General features: G+C 37.0%; 1 protein-coding gene across 1 annotated transcript; it reads right to left on the minus strand.

Annotated features, from left to right (window-relative positions):
• Positions 1-3,487: 3,487 nt before the first annotated feature.
• Positions 3,488-14,488, minus strand: LOC149783399 (uncharacterized). The gene is made up of 3 exons (XM_089931631.1): positions 13,878-14,488; positions 4,601-5,284; positions 3,488-3,774 (listed from the first exon to the last, which is right to left on the minus strand). The coding sequence occupies exons 1-3, from the start codon at positions 14,347-14,349 to the stop codon at positions 3,767-3,769; spliced, it is 1,164 nt and encodes a 387-aa protein (XP_089787757.1). The 5' UTR covers positions 14,350-14,488; the 3' UTR covers positions 3,488-3,766.
• Between the last annotated feature and the right edge of the window lie 9,890 nt (positions 14,489-24,378).

The raw sequence follows: 24,378 nt of genomic DNA on the forward strand, positions 1-24,378 counted from the left end.
GTATTTTCTGCATCACCGCAGTCTGGGATATTATTTAGAACATTTAGTGACTTATTTTGGTCGTCGTTCTTCTAGAAACGATGAGAACGTAGATCGATGGTTTTGTGACACTTACGCTTATCTTTCTTCTTTAGCTAGGAAACGTATTGTCCATCAATGGCCCAGTGAGTTCCAACAGAAGAAATCACAATATCATTCACAACGTTGTCAGCCCTGTCCAAAAAATTCTTAGTTATTTGAGAAAAAATGTTTGTTATTTGAGAAAATGTTTAATGTTATATTGAATGATTAATGTTACAATTTCATTGTTACTTGTTAGTGTTAAGTGATTTAAGTAAAAATGTGTTTTGAAGAAAAAAATGGCTTTGTCGTTTGTTTTGCTATAGGTATCATGATTCATGCTCTTTGACTTCTCTCTATCCCTCACATCACACTATTTGAACGTTCCGACTCGAAAACCGTGCAGGGATGTTTTCACTCAAGTCCGTGCTTTGACCATAAAAACGGCACAGTCTCCAGTCTGACTATCCATTGTCGGCTCATCCTCCTACGAACATGTACTCAAGACTAGCTAAGCTGAACGAAGCCTACGTGAATTTGCATTTGTCAGACAAGGTGTGATACCGAAGCCTGAAGAGATAGAGAATGTTAGAATGTTAAAAGTCACTGAAGACCGGATGGAAGAGCTCTTCAGAAAAAAAATTAACATGGAGAAAGAAGAATGGACGGAGAAGTACAGGCTTCAGAAACAGCAGAGAGAACAGAAAGAGAGCAGCAGCAACAACAGAAGCAGCAGCAACCTGAACCTGACAGAGGTTTTGTCGACTGTCGTGTCCATACCAAAGAGTTCTCCTCTTTCCGAAGAAGCAGACCTTATCCTGTGAGAAAGCCTGTCGTCAGAGAAGGCCGCAATCTTAGACCCTAAAAGATGACCATAGCTTCAATTTCAGACAAACAACAGCCCTTTTCAGGGCTACCCCATACTCTAGAAAAGAAATAACATTCCATTTCCTATGATAAGTTAGAAAAAATTGAAGTGCGTGTATAAGCACATGAACTCTTTATCTTGTTTAGAAAGTGAGTGTATAAGCATTTTCTTCAAAGGGTTAATGAAATTGTTTTAAAATAGTGATGCGTAGTAAAAATGTGAGTGTTTCTTTTAGGTCCGCGCGTTTTTAGGTAATGATCTAGGTAATATAATTTGGGTCTCAGGGGATGGTTTCCTTCAAGTCCGTGCTTTTCATATAAATACAAAAACAGTTGGTAGTCTAGCTACCCCTGTTGATTGATAAAGAAGAAAAATTGAGCAGTAGACTTAAGAAGGTGATCGAACTCCAGATGCACCTGGAATATGCCAGGCAGCTCCTGAACGAGCTGACCCAAGAAGCCTTAGAAGAAAGAGAAAGAACAGAAAAAGAAAAAGAGGAAAAGAAAAAGAAAGTGGAACGGGAGCAGAAAAGTCCAATCTTGTCCCACCGGATCATGAGGCACACCAAAGAAGTCAAGCCTATGGCGAGGGCACCGCCCCAGCAGCAAACAGCACAGTTACTACCAGCACCAAGACCCATGGAATTGGAGAGGCAAAGACAAGCGTGGGAGCCTCAACGCTTACAACATCCAAGGATGAATAATAGACAAAGGAGACAACAAATTTTCACTATCCCTCAAACGGAGAACTGGGATAATGAAGCTACTCAAGCTCCATCTGCACTTCCAACCACAAGAATACATTGGGAAAATGACTCGAGCGTCGATGTGTCTGTGGTGCTCGGCCTGGGAGATGTCATAATTAGCCAGGTGCATCTTAAATTAGAAACAACAGACCTTTTCAGGGCTAGCCAAAACTCTAGAAAATAAATAGTAATCAATTTGCCAATGTGTGGATGTGGAGTAGTGTGAAAATAAACACTCATTCCTTTCCTGGTGTGATTGTATGTGTTTATGTGTGTGATTATAAGCGCTCTCGTACGTCTGTGTGTATAGTTCATTATGGGCTTGATTTTGCTGCTTTGCGTGTGTTGATAGGATATTATGGTTAGTGTTTTGTTGCTTTGAGTGTGTGGATAGTATATTTTGGTTTTGTTTTTTGCTGCTTAGCGTGTGTGGATAGTAGATTATGGTCTGTCTTTTGCTGCTTTCCGTGTATGGATAGTAGATAGTGGTTAGTTTTTTGTTGCTTCCCGTGTCTTAATAGTATATTTGGGTTTGATTTTGCTGCTTCCCGTTTGTGAATAGTATATTATGGTTATGTTTTTGCTGTCTCATTACGTTAGTGTGGATAGTAGATAATATGAGAAGAGAAAAGTAGGGATGTTTTCCTTCACGTCTGTGCTTTTCATTTAAGAACGCATAGCGTACGTCGTTCGCGCCTTTCAATGGAATAACGACAAAGAAGATGGTGGCTGCATCGGAGATGCTGAATAAGTTGATAGGCGTCTATTATTGGATATTATATATTATGTTTGTAATGGAAAAGACAGAAAGAATTTAAGTTAGAAAAGTGTCTGGACTATGCTAATAGTCTAAAGGAAGCAAAAGAGTTGATAAAAGGATGATGGAAGAGGAGAAAAAGAGGTTAAGAGGCTTGATTCATCCTATCTATGAGAGAGTGGGATCACTCAAGGAGGCCATATATCATCTCACAAGAGTCAGGGGCTTCCTGGAAAACATTTTGGCATGACGTCAGTGGTCATTCATAAAATGGGAGTAAGTCAGGTGAAGAAAGCTAAGAACAGATGACGAAAGTGATGAGAGAAGAAGTTAAGAAGATCAAAGACAACTGGACAGAAGAGAGAAAAGAACGAGAAAACAACACGATAAAGGAAGAGTTTGAGAGTCTCAATCTGAATTGGATCAAAGTCCAGTAGAAGTTCTGAGCATTGGGTCATCCTGACTGAATGCCAGAGAAGGAGAAGAAGAAGAAAGGAATGATGGAAAAAGTGAGAACTTGGTGGAAGAAGTGGAGGAAATAGAAGAAGAAGCAGAAGAAGAAGAAACCAAAGGCCCTTTCCAGGGCCAATCATATGCCTCGAAAAGAAATTAACCTTCATGCCTAATTTCATTTTTCTTTTTTTAAATGTCTGTTGTATATTGCCTGTGTTCTATCCAACTCCCATATTCAAATTCCCCATGTTCAATTCCCCTTGTCGCTATATTGCCGGTCCTGTATTCCCCATGTTAAATTCCCCTTGTCCCTATAGTGCCGGACCTGTATTCCCCATTTTTAATTCCCCTTGTCCCTATAGTGCCGGGCCTGTATTTCCATGTTAAATTTTCATTGTCCCTATAGTGCTGGGAAAATGTTTTTAATGATAAGTCCCATTGTCCCTCTATCGCCCCATTCACTACTCATACTCTAACCCCGATTTCCCAGCATATTTTACTTACCTTTCCAAAGAGTTTGCAATGTAGTACTGTGAAATGGATTATGACGCTGTGTGAGTGCATTATATCTTTTGTTTTCACTCGACGTACAATACAACAATAGTTTTCTTTCATTATGCTTTATTAAACATCGTTTAAGCTAATGCGAAACACACATTGATACTGATTTTGAACTGAACTATAACACTGACAGTCATACATGAGAACCATTTCATATTAGAAATATGCACCTAGATTCTGCTAAAGACAATATTATAAAGTTTGAGTCTGAGATTAAATTTATATATATTAATATTGTCGTTCATAATTCGATTGGTTAACATTTTGTAGAAAACGTTCATCATCAGCGTGTATACTTCGGCCGAATTCCTTCAAGAAATCTTCATGCATCTGAAAAAGATATATGACATACGTAAAAGATCCAACCTTAATATATATGGACATATAAAGGAACTCGGAAACATACTGACATGGACCTTATGAATAAATTTAGAACACAAAAACGGCAGCCCACGATGAATGGAACAATAACACGAACCAAAAAATGTACTCGAGTGGAGATCAAATGTTATTTTTTCTTTTTTTTCTACACACGTTTCCATGGCAACAAAGAAACGTAATAATGGAAATTACCAGCATTCAAATAAATCAGTAAATACTTGGTGAATGGTCTTGCTTTTTCTAAAAAAGACCAAAATGTAAATAGTGACATATGATTTGGTACATAACATAAATAAAACCTTTTATAAGTCTACATTTTATTTTCAAGAAATATATACCTGTTTACAAACGGCATATTTTAATAATACAACCTTATCGTATTTTCAGCACTACTTTTAAAGCAACCAATTCACCGAAAATTGTGAAGAAAGTTCAGATAATGAAGATCATACCATTAATATTATGTATTTCTTTGGGGTTATTTATATTGTACACACTCAATTTCTTTAGTCGATTTATGGGTATGGTCGTCGTTTGTGTACCTGCTGATAATCGTTTGATGATTTTGTGAGTTTCTGATAATCGTACTTTTTGTGTCTGAAATCAATGTCAGCATATTTTCTTCAAATTAATTTTGAGCTATTTTTACCATCTAATGGACCAAATTTATTTACGCGTTTAAGGGCAGATCCGGAAAAGTATCATAAAACTTTTTTTTAAGGGTCTTAAAATCGCGGATAATCCCACAAACAGGAAGCCCCTATTCAGTACTTACCGAATCTGAAGCCAATGGAAGCACCAGACATCATCGGGAATGAGTCTCTGCTGACATAACCCCCACAACCTCCCATGTGCATCTCAAACTCAAGGAAGTACGTTTGGGGTAGGTAGCGAAACGATGGCGTATATGTTGCCTTTGTGATCCAAGCGTCCACCACCGTTGTGATGCAGCATCGCTTGTAGTAATTATTCGGAATAAGATTGTATGGGTTGGCAAAAAAGGCCAGATAGGAGTTTGGATTGGCGTCACAGTTGGTGAAAGTAATGTCCTCTCCTGCGGCCTGGTAGCCTTGTGTTGATTTGCTTCTTGCGTAGGATTCTGGTAAAAATCCAAGGTAGATGTACGGTTTTAATGCTGCATTCAATGGAATCTGGAACCCATCAGCTTTGCTAAGTTGAAAACTTAATGGGTACCTGTACCTGAATGCTGAATGAGGAGCTATCTCGACATCTTTTTGTATTCCATCTTTTTGACGGTGGCGCACAATAACGTGACTTCTGTCTGTATATAAATCTAAGAGGCTGTTGAGAACGTTCAAACCTTCTCTGGATACAAAGGTATAGCCATGCCCATCGTAAAAGTCACAAAAGACGGAAACGTTTTCGCCGGTTGATGTCCATAACTGATATTCTCCTGATGCCGGATTATTAGACGCCCGGTAAATGTTTTTGCATGACCCTGCAAAAGTTGAAATGGGAAAGTGAATTATTCGCTTTTGAATAGAGATTGCACACGTTTGCTTAGCATTTACTTGTTGTGTGTTTTTCTGTTTCTTACATCTTGGGTATTTTGGTGTTCATGTGGTTTTTATTTATTCTCGAAACCAAATTGTTAATCTTGGATAGTTTCTAATTTTGTGTACGTTGTTGTAGAGTTCATAGACTCTGTAAAAGGGCAGCCACATTATTTCGACAAATCACAACATACACATAACAAGTTAGAACTCATTTCAGATTTATTTTTCAAAGATTTTGTCCGCAATTAATGATAAATAATATAATTCGTATCTAAATCGTTAGAATCTAAGGTGTTGTTCACAAGGTAAGAAGTTTGTAGATATTTGTAACGGAATTGCACCTAATGATGGAAACACCAACGTTTGGAGTAGCAGAAATAGGATTGACTAAATTAATAACAAGTTGACCTTCAACCGTCATTAATGTGATGACATGGATAGAAACACTTCTAAAGAAAACATTTTGGTAGCGCAATGCCAAAAAACTACTAACGAAAGAGTGAAAATGACATAATTGGCGTTAAGTTTGTAAGCAAATATATCTATCTATCTATCTATCTATCAAAATGCTACACACATATAAACCTTTATCTTTCTTTTGGTAGGTAAAATTGATATATACTACATCAATTAAAACAGTAATGTGTTGTCTTCATGCAACACCTTCATGCAACATCTTCATGCACCATGAACACATTTAAACTAATTCACTAGTTCCCAAACTTGTTCTGGCTACTGTCCCCTTGGTTATCCTAAGCGCCCACCTACCTTACCCAATGCAAAGCATTATTCAACATTAGTGACCCATAGGTTATCTCGTTTTGGAAATCACTGATCTAAGTGTTAATATGATTATACTTTAAATCATACGATTAAGCAAATGTTTGATATGAAGCAGTCGTTTGCACTTTCATTATATGCATACTTTGTAGAAAATGTGTATATTGTATGAGTCTCTAAAATATCATAAATACTTTGCATGGTACAAACAACCTTTAGTCTAAGCCAGCAATTACCGGCGGTTTGAAACAAAACTCTTCACAAATCATTCTCAGGTGTAAGGTTATGACCCAGTCCACATTTTCCCTAAGTGTGATGCCGCACAGGTTTCATTCCCTTCCTGTGACATTTATATCCATCTCAGATCAAGATATCAAAACTTCAGAATATAGAGTACACGTTCATTGTTTAGACGAGTCTACTGGAAATGTTTTTATTAAAATTTGATATTGGTCTTTCACCTGTGACTCTTTACCTAAGGCTTGTAACAAAAATCATCACAGTGTATGCCCTTGCATGTTTGGAATTATATATTTTGCAGGTAGTGTTCACGCTTACTGCTTCCTAAATGTGACGTAAACCTAACATAACCACATTGTGATTACTTAGCGACAACAACCGGTTTACACAGTGCACCCGCACATAATGTCAGTTTAATGGTATCAACCAGTTTACACAGTGCCTACCCACACAATGTCAGTTTATCATCAACAACCGATTTACACAGTGCGTTCACACATAATGGTAGCTTGGTTGTGATACTCTCTCTTTCCTCTAATTCCATATCAAATTCCTTTAATCCTAATTGCCGCGACACTAAATGACCTCGTTCCGTTGCTGAATGACATCAAACTAAAGCAATGCATAGTCTGATCCACCCTTTAAAGTAATCTCCCAACCATAACAGCACTAACATTATATTTTTAATACAATTGTTGTATGATGTTGCGTTTTCATTACATTGACGATATATTGGATGTATGATGATGAACCTTGATTACATTGTCCACTACTAGCCAAGCTACACATTGTCAATAACAGTTTCTGATTGGCCCATCCTAGCAATGTTAAAACAAGTTTAAGGTCAACAATCATAGCAAAGAATTAGGTTTAAGAGTTATTTTTTTAAAACTGGTTTCGATTCTCAAATGTTGCACATGTTGCACATGTTGCACGCGCAGTTACGTTGATATAAATGTGGACCTACTGTATCATCAGTGGCTTGTTGTGATGAAATTTCCTGGCTTTTCATGAGTACACATACATGCAAATAATTCATCAACAACAAAAATTAACAATCTCCAACAATTGAAATGCACATGTCCGGTTTAACGGTTGATAAGTGTTAGGGACCCACACTTTATCTGGCTCATTGACAAAAAGTGGATCGTCATGATGGATCACATTGGCGAGACAAATGGCCACGGATAATAAAGAGGGTGGCCTGTGACTTTTGACAGCAGTTCAAAAAGGCATAACAATAATTTCCATGTAGTCCTTGTTATTGGGAAACTAGTGCGCAGGAACATTTTGGTTGAGGTCGCTTTTTTGCGCTACATCGCAAAGAAGTGTTTAATGTGTATTGTATGTACAATAGAACGGATGTGAGCATGATTCGATGTTGGGAAGTTCCCGTATTATAATGCAGCAATCTTATTTCAGAAACAAACTCAACTTGCCAGATTGCATGTAGATCATTATGCAATTCGACCTACTACGACAAAGCAAAGATGAATGCGCTGTACAAATTTAGCATCTCTAGAGGAGACTAAATATAAATATCTTTGCAGTGCTTCTTGTTAAAGATCGTTCATTGCCACCATTATTAATATTAAATATGGCAAAACATATTGAAAGACTGTTTTTTAATTGACTCGTTCGTTTCCATTATACCAATATGAATATTTATACAGGATGTATGATCCAATCCTTAAAACCAGTTGCAAAAGATAACGAGAGAGAGAGAGAGAGAGAGAGAGAGAGAGATGTTGATACTGTTAGTGTGATTATTAGGTTTTACTTATTTGTTTACTTATTCATTTATTTATTATTATTATTATTATTATTATTATTATTATTATTATTATCAGTATTTTCAACAATAGATAATGGAGAATAAAAGTATTGTACAAACAAGGTAATGCTAATGAAGATATTATTTAATACAATTAGCCATTACAAATAATACAATCACAACAGTAATGATCATATGAGTGAGCTTCCTAGTGTTTATAAACATAATAATGTAAGCAGAGATGAGTTTATTTATGCGTTTAGGTTATCATGTAAACCACACGTGTATACAGGGTGGGTTATATGCTACAAATAGACCGCCCTCCCACCCCTACACACTCGCAATCAAATGAGCAATAGTCTTAATTTTGCGGCTTGTTGTTCTTCTTCTCTTTGGGTTATATGCCTTATTTCATATGATGATATTGTTATTCATGACACAACGAACCACTGTGGGGTTAAAGTGGTCAAATTCAGACAGAAAAGACATTTTTCCCTATTTTCCCTCCCTGAGTGAAATCGAAAAATGGCCGCCAAAATGTTCAATGAAAACGAAAAATTCCAGAAGGCGGTGTTATTATAGCTTTCCCTTGATAGCAGCCAATCAGTAAAGAGAATACTGAACATTAATTTCACGGGCTTATTTAGACCAACCACATTCACATAAAGTGATATGTAACACGTTGTCATATCGAACATGTGAGACTGCACTTACTATAGAAAAACTAAATCAACTGTGCGATAAGGTTGAATAACAAGGGACTAAAGTGGTAGGTTACGAATGATTGTACTTAAATGATAGGCTAAGTAAGAATGCGCCGATACAGAAGAGTAGGAAATGGTTTAGATATTGCTGTCATTATTCATTTGAAAGTTGTAATTGTCCTTCTGTTTGATGTGGTTTATAGTTACTCAGGTCTTGCAATAATTATAGGTTACTGCATTAATATGTTGAAAATACAAACTCGTTTCTCCGCAAGGTCGTGCAGTATTTTTGCAGAAAACAATGAGTTCATTCACAACTGTATATTCATCAATACACAATAGAAATATGCATTCTCACATAGCTCCACCCAGGTACCGTTTAACTTAGTCTTGTGATCTCTACCTCTTTTGAAAAACAATTGTCGCTTTGGTCTACTTAAAATTGAATTTTGAGTGATATTGTGAAAGAATACGAATGGATTTTGTTTATTTGATCCAACTTATATCTGCCTTTCCGATTATGACAGGCTGGATTATTGCGTCACTTCAATGAAGTTAGATGAATGGAGTCAACTGTAAATGGAGGCTACTCGAACTTCCAGTACAGCTTATGTGTGTGTCATAGTTCGCAGGACATGTCGGTCGGATTTGAAGAATTAAGAAAGCACAATTTGGCGAAATTCAAGATGCAGTAATGTAGGTATTGTTATTACCATTCTTATTACCTCCAAACGAAAACACGATAATGCCCTGTTACTTGCATCTCGCCGTTGGAGGGACCCCAGCTATGACATGTATCATAAAGTGTGTCTACTATCGGTAGCCTAACATTGTGTCAACATAGTTACACGGGGAATATGGAAAAGCAGTTGTTATGTTGCACTCTATTTACCTAGCAGGAATAAAATTACTGACTCCGAGGCTCTAAGTTTCCTACCAAAACATTCAGCTGCATGTTGTTCTTGAATCTAATATGTTGACATACTTGAAAATGGTACGTCTTTGATATGCATTAGTTTCCATGTTATAATTTGATAGACCATAGAGAGCTCTTGTCATATATTTAAACGTTCTAGTTGCGAAACTATATGAATAGTCTTCTAAATAATTGTCAAATGAACAGAACGGTATTTTCAATTACTGCGTATCAAGTCTTTTATTGACATTGCTAATATCATGTTCATTAATTTGCATGCTTGAAAGTTTCCTTTCTGACTCAGTAAAACCATCTACATCATTAAATATATCACCTATACTTTCAAATGGATGAAACACTTGCTCCAGTACATTTACAAATAAATGTAATCAATCAAAACTTAAAGCGTATACTACACAAGTATACATTGGTTGTTTACAAAGTAGTTCCTAATATACTATTTTAGCTTTACACACACATACGTACAGTATAAAGGTGTTAACTGTCACAAAATGTTGCAAGATTCTGACAACGTAATGATAATGGAGACAAACATGAGCATATAATAATAACATATCGGAAAGGAAACTTTAAAAAAAATATGAAGTGAGATGCGGCAGTTCAACAAGGTTTTTAAAATTGTGCATTTTTTTTTGCATAGTGGTATCTTGTGTATGACATGCGGGAAAATGCGATAGGAACCCTTGCATTGCATACTTAAGGTTTTTAAAGAAGTCACATTTTGCGTATATCCGGACATTCAAACCTGTTTCAAAATAGAGTGCTTATCGTTAGTATGCCTTGTTTAAACGGAAACAAGACGAGCTGCCTTAAGTTGAACTTTCCAAGTCATTAAATCTATATCATGACAATACTTTAGATCCATTTTCTACTACTTGACGAATTTAAGTTATGTTGCTCTTATTATTATTTTTGATAGCATGAGCTTGAAGATTTTGAGGCACCTTACACATTTTGAGCAGCATTCAACAAGGTTCACGATATGGTTTAACTACAACCGTTGGTCACCAAGCAACGTAACGAGCCAGAATACACCTGCAGATAGATAGATAGATAGATAGACAGACAGATGGTTCAATGTCACGCTGACTGCGACAGTATGTACTGCGAAATTATCTCTACAAAACGTTGCACCATTGCAGTGACTTAGCACCAGAACCGGATTATAATAGATATTAGCATTATGTATTCATTCTTTTCGATATGAGCCTAGCACAGGAAGGAGATTCAAAATATGCACACGCTTCATGTATGTAGTTTGCTTTAAAGCTCCAGTCAACGAATCTTTCCGTTGTAGCCAACACCGCAGCCCAAAGGTTATAATTTGCATACTGTCACGTTCTCTCCATGTATCAACTGTGTACACTTCAATTGCATCTAAAGCTGACGCCATATACTCCCTCTATACAACGTATATTTTCCATAGGTGTCCATGAAACCCAGCTGAACTGGCCATTAATTCTCAAATTAAAAAGAATTTAGAATCTCAACATACAGTAGCCTTTCTAATATAATCTCTCACCTAATAGAGACATTCCCCATTGTTTCCACCAAAATGAAATTCCTACCTTATCGATAGGATCATTTAAACGATACATGTGTAATCTTGCGACTGTTAGAACAACTTACTTTTGGAACATTTTCTGTCAAACAGTGATGAACAGTATTAAAATCCTCAAAGCAGACAAAACGAAAACAAATAATTCCCCTAATTTGAAATTACACCTCCCAGGGCGTCTGTTAGAATAACCACGGTATTAACGTACTCGCACTTAATGCGAAATCTCTAATACAGCATTGGCTGCTTGGCCTATCTTTGCCCATACAAGCCCCTGATTTACAACCTTGATTAGGACACGTTTAATCAGGTATTCGTGACGAGATGAAGGTACTCGCGCAGCAGGCAATGGTAGCCCAGTCAGACCCATCTGGTTACCACTGTTCCCCCTGAGACTGATTCACAAGCCGCAAAATCGAATTCATTGTGATCACATTCACTCTTTGAATACGTATAATATTGCAAGGAGCCATTATTGTTTCCATTGATTTTGTTAATTATGATTTATGTTATAGTAATATGCGCAATATTTTAACGTAATACCTATTAATTTTACTCATCTAAGATTCCTTTGGCTCAATTTGCATATGTCAGTTTGTTTGTTTGTTCCTGTCTCTGTCTCTCATTCAACCTCGGCCCTTTCACCTGGTCGAATATAATGATGCTGGCTGCATATATCTTATAATCTTTTATCATACAATACATGTACCTTAAGGCATTTCTTGCCCACGGGGTGGAATGGCGGGTATATCTGTATTCAACATAGTATCTGTATCCATACAACAACACAAAGGGTATTTGGCAAATTAATAGGGAATGGCTCTAAAGTAAAATTCCAAAGTCTTTTAGATATGCCTTATGTCTAGCTTAAAATAGCGTACCTCGTCTGAAATGTATATTTCCCGTCAATGACAAATTCTTGAGTAATTCGCTCTGTAAAAAGACACATTCGTTATCCTATGAGTATTCGGCAAGTGTTAAATGCACCGACTTATTTATCTTTGCATGACGGATAAATTCTGTATGATTATTAAATTGAAAGTCCACTTGTTTTCAGTATTATGATATAGGAGTGAGCCCTCCCTCCAACACACTCACGCACATTAGGCCTAGTCATGGTTTAAATACGTAATTCAAAGTTCCCTTCTGTGTTCCAATATATACAGAGCGAAAACAGTAGTAACTATATAAGACATTTCAATGCAAGCGCCTGTAACTTCGTTTATAATATATAAGAAATCATGTAATAATTTAGAACACTCTCTTCTACATCCTATTGTATGGCCCTTAGGCGAATGCCATATGTGTGTGTGATTGAAAAATGGGGATTTTGATGGTATACGGGTTATGAGCTAGGGCCAGTGTACATCAGGCTCTTAAAGCAAATCCAATATATAACTCTGGAGCAAGTAGTAAGTATCAAGGTTTATTGATGGAGCGCGCACGTTCTGTGGAATTAGATGTACAACAGGAATAACGTCATTTACCATTTACCAAACAAGAAAAGAAAGGAAAAAATGCATTCCTCTATTATATCAAGCTGATGGACACAGTTATAAATTCGTTGTCAACACCTGCACATAATTCAGAACCATTTCCTCAGATTTCAATTTTCTCCAACTGTGCCGAGAGCAAAGATTTATATATTACGCATGCATGCACAAGAGTTTAGAACACCGAAATAAGAAAAATCGGACTTCCATAGCGTAATGGATTATACTAAAACCAAGGGCCAATTTTGTCGGGTTAATGAACGAATCTTTTTTGGCCTAGATTTAATAGCAGGGAATTTATTCTTTACAAACAGTTTTAGTCAATACATTTTCTCTTTTTATTATTATTTTTAGTAACTTGAATTCGTCGAAATTTAAAACTGAGAATATTTGCTTCTTTCATAACGCTTTATAGTTGATAATATATATTTCGTTTTGGTGGATTGTATGTGTAATATGCATATGTAAAGGGACGATGACCTGCCCAGCATATGTCCAGGTTCTCATTACCGAGTGTAAGGTCCGTTTACACATTTTGTCTGAAAAGTGACGCCTCCCATCCATGGACAAGTCGCCAAACAGTGCATTTTCGATACAATTACCTATCGTATACCTGATTAGATTGGACCTCATATTAAATTACGGACTTGCAAATGTCTATATATGTAAAATAGGTTTTTCGGGCAGCTATGTGGTTCATATTCTAACGTTTCATTTTCATTTTGACCACGTTGTCATCAGCGGTTGACAGTCGATCTGATCCCAAAATCAATATACATTATTATTCTTCGATATCAGACATATACATCCAGACAGATGTTCTGAATACATGAGAACAATATACTGAATAAACCAATAGTATACACTAATCCAAAGCTGACTTTAATCTAATGTGTTTTTGAGTCTTTATAAATGACTGCTTAGCCAAAACGATTCAGTATTTTGACATGATAACACGGTACATGCATAGCATTTCTCTTAACTTCTTTTTAGAAAATTATTCGCAGAAATAATTTGTAGCTGTGAGAAATGATACATAATATACTTACTGTTCCGTGCATTTTGTTTTTCTTTAAATGTTGTAAAGTTTTCCACTTTCAACATCAGCTCTGCATATTTATTTTCAGTAGCAACAAGTTTCTTTTCAATAGTCTTTCGGTTTGCTTTCTCAGCTTGGAAAAATCTTTGCAATATCTGAAAATTATGTAAAGCACTTAAACCTGAAATAGATGATTTTTCTGTCACATTTTCTTCAATAAATCCAGCAGCTTTTTCTTCAAGACCCGTATCCTTACAATTACCCGTGCACTGATAAATGGCATGTTCCAATGTTTCAGTAAGACTATGTCTGTTCATACGTTCCTGAAGCAAGTCTTTGCGTAGGCTCACAAACTCTGCATCTAAGTTTAGCAGATCTTTCTCCAACCTCAGACGCTGTTTCTGGAGTCCATTCCCAGATGAAATATAAGATACTGACGATAGAAGAAACAAAATTGCACATGCTAGCCTACGATTTTCCATGATTGGACTTTAACAAATTTTATAATGTTCTCTCTGCTGTTTCAGTCATAAACGCTTGACATTAAATACGCTATACCATTATGTGACCAGTTTATAAGTGTGGCCCCTGCATGTGTTAGTGTGTGTACTGTATCCTGACAAGAACAGGAAGTGAATGATCTCGCAAGTCCCTTGTTGAATATATGAGAAAATATTTCATGAACTAAGAATTGTTAAGGAAGCTTGGTATAAAAAAAAACAATGTACATAAGTGGCAACCATATTTGTTGTACTTTTCTATTTTCCCCCCAAAACCCGTATGTTTATAATGTTCACATCCTTCCCCCACCGCCACCCCCCATCCCCCCCCACCCCAAAAAAAGACGTCTTACTGATGACACTGGACGATTTGGTCTTAAGTTCAGAGTTTTAAAGTAGGATTGCTGTTAGTCAGATTCCGGACATTATTGGTATCATCTACAAACCGTGTGCTTGACATTAAGGTTTTAAAATATAGTCACAATTAGATTTTATCAGAAACTGCTCATCAGAGTTTGGTCAAATTTGACAGAAAATGATAAAGCATTTATATTTGCGTTCGTGTTTTGTTTTTTTTTATCCACCTAATGTAAGAATGTTTCTGCAAATAACCAGTATGTGTTTGACCTAAGATAACTTGGCAAGCTTTGAATACCAATGTGTGTGTGTGTGTGTGTGTGTACATATGCAAATGAGCTTGTCTGCTTCTCTTATATCAAATAAAGCATCTGCAAATTTTGTGAGACTAAATTTAAACAAATTATGCTATGAAAATTCATGACATCGAGCTTGTTTACTGGTTATCGATATGATGTAATTGAAATGATAATGTAGAGGCTAAAGTAACTTGAAACTTCAATCCACTAATCAATTCCAATTTGTGCGCATTGAGCTACCTTTTGTCCGTTATAAAGATGACAAACATTTCTTTTGCAGAAGGTTGTTAAAATTCAACGTATTTCTATAACCGTCCAATGAACATGTATGGGGGGGGGATGTGTGACTCAGTCCGGCTCTATAGAGTTTAATAGTTATTCTTATATGGCCCCATGTCGGTTAGAAAATATACCTAGCAAAGATACTATTCTTTATTTCATCCCTAAGGCACTATCAATATTTCACGATTTAAGTTGTGTTGATGGCTAACGTTACTGTAACTACATAAATGGTACATAAGTAAATTTACGTAAGCCCATGTGAACATCCGCGATACAATAAGAAAAATCTGAATATATTAATAGGCGTATTTCTGAAATTCACCAGTCCAAGAAAAATCTGAATATATTAATAGGCGTATTTCTGAAATTCACCAGTCCAAGAAAAATCTGAATATATGCATCTTTCTTAAAATAATCGAACTACAGGTAGGCAAGGGTGAGCTTGAAGGAAAGAAAGAAAAAAGGTGTTATCACTTGGGACTTGTGCTATGGGTTGTATTCCTTATATGACTCAAGCATGTTTAAGAGAGGTTACGAATACTTTATTCTTGTTGTTGACTTGTTCTTTATTTTATATTTTTTTGCTTTATTTTTATATATCACCACTTTATCGTAACAAGTTTCCTCCAGTTTATTTCGCATAGTCTCCATCTTTGTAAATATCTTGCAACGTATTACCCTAACTGGTCTTGTATATCTTCATATTTGTAGACTGAGTGAACAACTACATTTGCATTTTGTTTCGAACACCTTTGCCCTCACAGTCGACCCATAAAAATCAGTCTTTTGTCCGGTGGTGGTGACTGGGGTGGAAGAAGAGAGTGATGTTGGCTGAAGCTATATATATATATATATATATATATATATATATATATATATATACTGCTTGTTGATATTGGGGAAGTAGGCCCGCTTTTTGGGTGCAACGGCATACATATGTAGAGGCAAGTCATTGGATGTTTTTAGAGACGTAGGTTCTCCGGAAGTACTTAAAAGTCTTGATCAACTACATTATTTCCTGCTTTAGGAACACAATTTGTAAGCGCTAAACTGTAAGAAGTGACAAAGTTATCCAAATCTGTAAGACTGTGTTGAAACTGTGCAAGAGTGTTAATATTAATCACTATATAGTACAAATTTTCCTTACGGTCATCTATTTTAGTATTTTTGTTCTCTCTGGGTGGGGGTGGAAGTTTCGCCATACTCACTTTAAAAATGTATATTGGCTTGATTTATGGATTAAATTCTGCCAGTCCAAGTCTTCTAAATCCTAATTTGATCTGCGACCTTGAGTGACCCCAATATCGTGTTGATCTCTCATCTGTTGAATAGCAAAAATGACATGAGAAGAAAGGTTGCAGTTAGTGACTGTGATGCTTGTTTCGGTAGCGGTGTGCCAAATCAGCATGTTCCTACTGCATCGACGGTGCACTCACACGCTATCTTATATGTCCCAAACTAGCTACACTATACAAGCTCTACTGAGAAGCGCTGTCAATTGTAGCAATGGCCTGTGTGTTTTCTTTTTCTTTCGCTCATTCCGATTATGGTCTCAGTAGAATATTGAGTTTGTTCCCATATCATGGTAGCGTAACAGTGAACGCTAAGATGCTTATCTCCATATTCTTCAAATCTTTGCAATCAGCCTGTTGGCTTTACGAATCCTGCTCACCCTCAAACATATCATGTGTGATATATACACGGATAACGTTTCAGAGATGTGATAATGTCACCCATAACAAAGGAAGCCGTTTTCTTCACTTTGTACGATAGTTCTAATTGATAGATGCATATAGTTTGTAAACTGCCTTTCAACCAAACAAACAGGCTGAATAACCTAGAACGTGGGTATGTTTATTCGGTAGCAGTTGCTGGTCCAGAATGGCGTTTGAGTTGATTAAGTATAACGTCTAAACCATTCAGGTATCATTTAGTAATAAATTATGATTTTATTGGCGTTCGTACTTTGCAGAATTAGAAAATGTCTTACGCAACAAAATCTAAATATGCAACTGATGCTTTATACAAGAGACTACGATGAAGCTTTCTTTTAAACAGTAGATTAATAAAATCCATGATAATCGTTTCAAACACGATAAATAACTTTGATACATTCAACAAAGTAAAGACAGCAATCAAACGAATAACACAACGCTAAGAAGTCAAGACACTCATAGTTCTTTCCCAACTTTATATATATATATATATATATATATATATATATATATATATATATATATATATATATATATATATATATATATAGATATATATATATATATATATATATAAGAATAATAGAATGTGAAATGTTAGCTGTTAATCTCCTTTATATTCTCCAGTGGAATGTTAAGCATAGGGAATTATTTCCAATTACAGATGATTGTTAAGGCAATTAGTATTATAATTTTGAAATTGAATAAATATTGTGATATTCGCGTTATTGTTAGGACAGCGTGCCATTTTCGGCCATTCCCTTTAGTGAGTCGAGTGGAAAAGTTTTCGATAAATGTTCATAGTGAAAAAAGAAGACAGGGTTACAAACGCTTCCATGTGTAAAATCCATACGACTGTTCCAGATATGTGTATAAAATATTGGTAAAACGATAATCATATTTCTCACCATTTTGCATGCAGGTATAGCAATTATGAATTACCATTTCAGTCAGAGAAATAAAGTACATATCTGATGGATAGGAGACGAACCCTATGACGTAGCATAACATTTGAAAATTAATTTTACCAGAAAAATTCGCCGTCTATTTATGAAATTACTGTAATTATATTTCCATACTAGGCCAGCAAACACTAACATGTAATAAGATTTATAAAGCCACATATAATCATAGATAACAGGTTGAGTATATTTTTATGATTATAAGGCAGAAATCAATGTATGTTTGTATTTACTATGAGTTTCGTTTAGCAATAGCAGAATAGTCTTAATTACAATTGCTGCCATCGTTTTCTCTCTCTCCTTTCAAAAATTGAATTATTAAATTGGTTTTCGATCAATGTTTCTATTTTTCTCCTCCTCTCACCTAATAGATATATATAACTTATCAGTTTTATTGTATATCCTACCTATATACATTTCCGCATTTATCTTCGAGTGTCCAGGATTATCTGCAGATAGTATTTCAGACAAATTCTGATTATGATATAATCCTGTCATTAAAGCTATCTTTCTTATAATCAGTTTCCAAAAGAACGCATAAATGAGAAAAACAATTATATTCTCTCATTTTGTGAAGAGGACTAAGCTGGTGTGTTATGTCAGCATACTATATCCGTGATAATCAAACGCAAAGACCTGTGCATGAATTTCCTTTAAATCTTCAATCGGTTTTAAGCTAAATGTCCTCTTATCTCCATTCATTCACATTCTTTGAAATTCGGTTGGGCTCGTCCAGTAATCAACTTAATAGGGAAAAGTTTAACACAATCAAGATTACCTATGACAACTGATTATTTTATTGATACTTTAAATAACAGCGCGATCGAATGAACAATAGGACACGGTTTAAGTACAGGTATATTTACTACGACTAACATTCTGCAGTCGCTGTTACACACTATACAACATACGTCCTTTGCTATAGAGCTCCATTCAGTATTCCAGATCTAGTGGCACGAAATCGTTATACTGGGAGTTTAGCATACTTTTGAAACAATATATATATACTTCAGATAATATATACAGCTATGTGCTATTATTTAAATAATACTCAATCTGATATCCTCCAAACACTGTAAATTCATCTTGCCAAATTGTCAGATTTACTTCTATTTGCACTTCTATGTAATATCATATTAGAATTTAAATGGAATATGCATCGAAATATTGCTTTCATGCATGTATTGACCTTTGACCAGCTTCGTCCACCTCACCAATGTGCAAGATTTTATTTTGACCAAAATTATAGTTTCGTGTATTTATGTTCATCAGTATAAACACATAGGTTAAATATAGATAAGCGGGGTACACAATACTGATATTTGGCTCTCTAAAGCTTACATGATAGGAACCATTACATATTAATTTCATAATTTATCAAAGTTATTAGTATTTGCATTGTTATAGCATAGTATTATTACTATTGTTGCAATATAACTATTACTGATACAGAACAAGTCTATGATACCTGTGTAGTGTTATCGGGACAATGATTAAATCTTTTTTTATTTTCGTTCTGTCTCTAATACCTTTATTCCGTTGGATACAACGAAGTTGGGATAATCTGATTTTAATATACAAATTGATGCGTGGTTCTAATTCGGGATTAAACAATACTGAAAAACGAGGAAGAAAATATGTCCCTTAAAATTTCATGAATGACTATCTATTAGCGACAGGTATGCGTCTTGACCATCTGATTTTACTAAAAAGACAGTCTTGGAACGACCTAGACAAATGGTTCTGCCCGCACGAACATCTAATAGTGTCAAGTAGGGTTTAAGAAATTAACGTACCTAGCTGTCACCCCCAGAGAAGAACCATTAACACCAAGTAGCTGTAAGGTTGATCAGGATAGGACCGCTTTATAACCGATCACAAAGTTGTTGTTATTGTTGCAGGGTCTAACGCCATTTTACAGTACAAGTTTGCATACACATGGCAACCAGTATAAATGGTGGATGAAGAACCTGGGAAAACACCGGCGAGAACTACGGACCCACGATAAGCTACTGGCAAGCCTTCTGACATACCCATACTGTTAGAACTCGAGACTCGAATCCACGCAGACAGGTGAGATGGCAGCGATCCGTAACGGAGAGCGCTTTAGACCACTCGGCCACTCGGTTCTCCCGAATATTGAGAATTGAAGTTTGACGTTTCTTAGGACTGGCAGGATAATGTCGTCACTATGCTGCTAACGTCAGTGCTATTGCTAGTCATTTGACCGAACCAACTAGGGAAAAATGCTCCGACGAATGTTATTTGGGAAAACGCACGTGAACTTCCATTTCATACGTTAAAAGAACAAGATAACGACAGACTCAGTAATGTAATTACCATACGTGACAAAGGATTTTGTCTTATGTACTAGCGCCTCTGACAGATATTTAGGGGCAGTGCTATTAAAAAAGTATGCGAAAACTTAGTTTCGATTGCATAATGTAGTAAGAAGATGACGACTGCAGAAAGCAATTACTAGGAGTAGTGAATAGGGACGATTCAGGGACTAGGGCAAGTACTATTAAAAAAGTGAATATTGCATATAGGGACTATGTAAATTAACATTAGCCAAATAACATTAGTTTTCCATAGTCCCTGAGAATTTTTCCTATACAGCATAGGCCTTATAGGGACAAGGGGAATTTAACATGGGAAAAGAACATTAGTTTTTCCCATTGTCCCTATAACTGGACAAACATGACAAACATCATAGGCATTATAGGGACAAGGGGAAAATGGAACAGGGTCGGGACCCTATTTTAATACGGTCTCGACCTTATGGGTCTATGGAAATTGAACATGGGAAATGTAAACAGGGAAGGGTCTCTATTTGTTTTAGAAAGGGGTAAGCAATGAAAGTCAAGGTCTTTTCTAGGCATATGAAGGGGCCCTGAAAAGGGCCTTTGGGTTTCTTCTTCTAATTCCTCCACTTCTTCATCTATCCCCTTCTCTTTCCCAAAATTCCTTTGTTCTTCCTCTTTTCATTTTCCGGTATCCAGTCCGGGTGACCCATGGCTCGGAACATGTTCTGGATTTTCATCCAGTTAAGGTTCAGTCTCTCTAGTTCTGCCTTTTACTTTCATTTTCTTCTTCTTTCCTCTCTTTTCTCCACCTCTCCTTAATCTTCTTCACTTCCTCATCTAAGACACATCTCATCTCTTCTTCCACTTTCTTCACATTTTCACTACCCTTTTTGACAAAGAACCAGTCTGACCTTTCTTCTATCTCTTCCAATAACCTTCTTACTTCTGTTTCCTTGTCCATGGCCTCTTTTATTGAAAAGTCTCCGTTTACCTCAAGTGCAACGATGGTTACAAGAATAAGCTGCCTACTTTACACAAACCCATTCGACGCAAGTTTTCCAGAAGTTGCACCCAAGTGGAAGGCATCGATCATCAATGGCAAGCCGATTTAGCCAATGTCTCTCATTTGGCCAGCTACAATCGCGGCTACAAGTATTTGTTTTGTGTCATCGACGTCTTTTCCAAATTTAATTGGGTCGTGCCATTGACTTCCAAATCGTGCAACGAGTTAGTTCGAGCCCTGCAACGGGTGTTGAAACAAAGTGGTTGTCACCCTCTTCGATGGCAAACGGACAAATGTACCGAATTTCTGAAATAAGTTTTCCAAAAAGAAATAAAGAAACGTGACATTCATTTCTTTACCACCGAGAATCCTGAAACCAAAGCTGGCATCTTGGAACGTTTTCAACGCACTTTGAAAGAACGCATGTGGACATATTTTACGCATCACCATACTCTGAAGTACATCGACATCTTACTGCACCTGGTGCAAGCGTACAACCAATCTTACCATCGAAGCATTGGACTTGCTCTGCAAGAGGTGACTCCCGACAACGAATTACTGGCTTCTGTTCGAATGTTCGGTACGTCCCCGACGAGGGCTGTCCCCAAGAAAAGCGAAGTGTTGGTCGTAGGAGATTGGGTGCGTATTGGCAAAACCAAGCGCACTTTCGACAAAGGTTACGTACCTAACTGGACCACCAAATTGTTTCGCGTCACTGGACGAGTGCATGGTCGTCATCCTGCCGTCTATAAATTGGAAGAAATGAACGGAGAAGTGTTAAAAGGAATGTTTTTTTGACCGAGTTACAATGTGTCACCACAAAAGAAGACGAGGTGTACGATATCGAAAGCATTCTCGAACGCAGAACCCGTAAAGTGGGCAAAATACGTGTCAAGGAAGTCAAAGTACGTCAGAAAGGATATCCACCCAGTTTTGATTCTTGGATCGACCCTTCGCAAGTCATCGATTATACAAAGAAGTGACCATCATGCCCTTTCACACAAACTCAGCTACTGCTACCACTCCTTCACCCAGTTCTTCTCTGCAAGATTGACAGAAACGACCCTTGTAGGTGTTTTGTGGAAATCGTGTGCCTAAAACGCAAATCGTCTTTTTCTGCCAAACCTTTGTGGTGTATTGTGTCATCGGTGCAGCCATTGCCAATTTGAGTTTGCAACAAGGAGACAAACAATTGTGGACCATTTTATTGAGCAGTTGCATCAGTTACCTGCTTCCCAATCCCTACCTGAAATTACTCTCGAACGGGAACAACGGCAACCTTGTGTCCAGTGCCAGTGTCAGTCACCACTCCAACAACAATAACAACAACAACTCTATTTTGGCCGGAGACACTCCTGAGACTTCCAGTAACCCCTCGGACAGCCACTGAACTCTGGAATTATGAGTCACCCTAACCAATTTTACTTAACTTTTCCCAGTGACAGTTTCATGGAGATGAAGCCCATTGGGAAGTGGCTTTTGTAGAATGATTTACCCAACACAAATAAAAAAAACATCACTGAAACTCAAAACACTTTTCACATCGAAATTCTAGACCAAACAGTGCCACAAACCATGATTATCACTAATCAACATAAATCACTTCCGACGGACACAGTATTCCGCAGCAGCAGTGACACTTCTCCTCCTTTATATATTTATCACTTTAAAATTAACCCAGGTAATTATTTTAGTATTCAACATCTCGTCGAGGCAATCGCTGACAAATTCCATGCAGCATTTGACAAAGTTCTTGCGACACTGAAAAAACGTGTCACCATTGAGTACCATAAAGTGTCTCATCGTCTACTGATCAAATTTGAAAGTGAGGAAAAAAGTATACGTATTAAATTTTGCCTTGAATTGTATGACATTTTGGGTTGAGATCTCATTATGGTCACGGATAGGCAGACCATTGACAACAACGGGCATTTTGCGAGGTATTTTCGTTTCCCTGTAGAACTGAACAAAGGACTGAATTTGATTTTTGTGTACTCCGATGTGGTTGAGTATAACGTGGTGGTTCACACCTCCGTACCGTTAATGCGTGTCATTCCTTTCAAAGTGGATTCTGCCACGACCAATGACCAGGATGGTGGAAACACTTATCACGTTCACCGCGAATTTGTACATCCTCATTATTTGCCCGTCAGCAAGTCTTATTTGGACACTGTCAACATTGCTATAAATGGAGATCTGGGACAGAATATTCCATTCACCAAAAAGAAAGTTACGGTGAAGCTCCATTATCGAAAACGGTTCTCTAACGACTGGTATCCAGTGTACCGAGGCGTTGCTCGACAGCGAGGACACGGTTTACGAGATATTTTGAAATCGGCCTTTTGTTCGGTGGGCCCTGTGTTGAAACCGATGGTGACACGCGGATTGCACGTCTTGAAAGATGCAGCGTTGACACACGGCAAAGAATTTCTCCAAAATGTCATCTTTGACAAACAAAACCCCAAAGAAGCCTTCTTGAGAGCAGGTAAAAATGTCTTGCTGCAAACGGGCAAAGACCTTTTCGATCGACGAGAAAGACCTATAAATGCCCTGTACGCTACCGAGTCAGCCATTCCCGCTTCCCTGAAGCCACAGCAAGGACAAGGCAGAAAAAGACGACGAAGAAAACACCCTTTCACCAGACTTCACACTTCTAAAGCTAGATAGACTAAGAAAATATGAACCATCCGAAACTTAGACGTTTTTGATTATTAAATTATTGAGAAACAGAAAAATTATGCAACGAGAGTCTTGCGCCTGTTCCAAGTCTGAACTGGATCTGTTTGCCATGCCACCTACCATGATGACGATGCAAGTATCCCAATGGGTGAAATTTTATCTCGTCTCCTCATTGACATATTCAGCTCCCATCGAGTTTGAAATCTAAGGACAGCCCGAAGATTACATCGATCTGAATAGCAGTCACTTGTACCTGAATTCAAAATTGTAGATAAAACTGGAGGTGCTATAGATGACGACAAAGTTGCTCCCGTCAACAATTTCATGCATTCCTTGTTCAGCTCAGTGGACTTGTACTTGAATAACAAACTAGTCAGTAGCAGCATGGATAATTACCCTTACCGTGCC

Source organism: Sinohyriopsis cumingii, chromosome 14, assembly GCF_028554795.1.
Source record: "Sinohyriopsis cumingii isolate HCF-2022 chromosome 14, ASM2855479v2, whole genome shotgun sequence".
Classification (NCBI taxonomy): domain Eukaryota; kingdom Metazoa; phylum Mollusca; class Bivalvia; order Unionida; family Unionidae; genus Sinohyriopsis; species Sinohyriopsis cumingii.

Excerpts from the sequence above, each read along its gene's own strand:
- LOC149783399 (XM_089931631.1), bottom strand. The coding sequence starts at position 14,349 with ATGGAAAATCGTAGGCTAGCATGTGCAATTTTGTTTCTTCTATCGTCA. Across the intron at positions 5,285-13,877 it reads AAAACAAAATGCACGGAACA|GGTCATGCAAAAACATTTAC; the intron begins GTAAGTATATTA and ends CAACTTTTGCAG.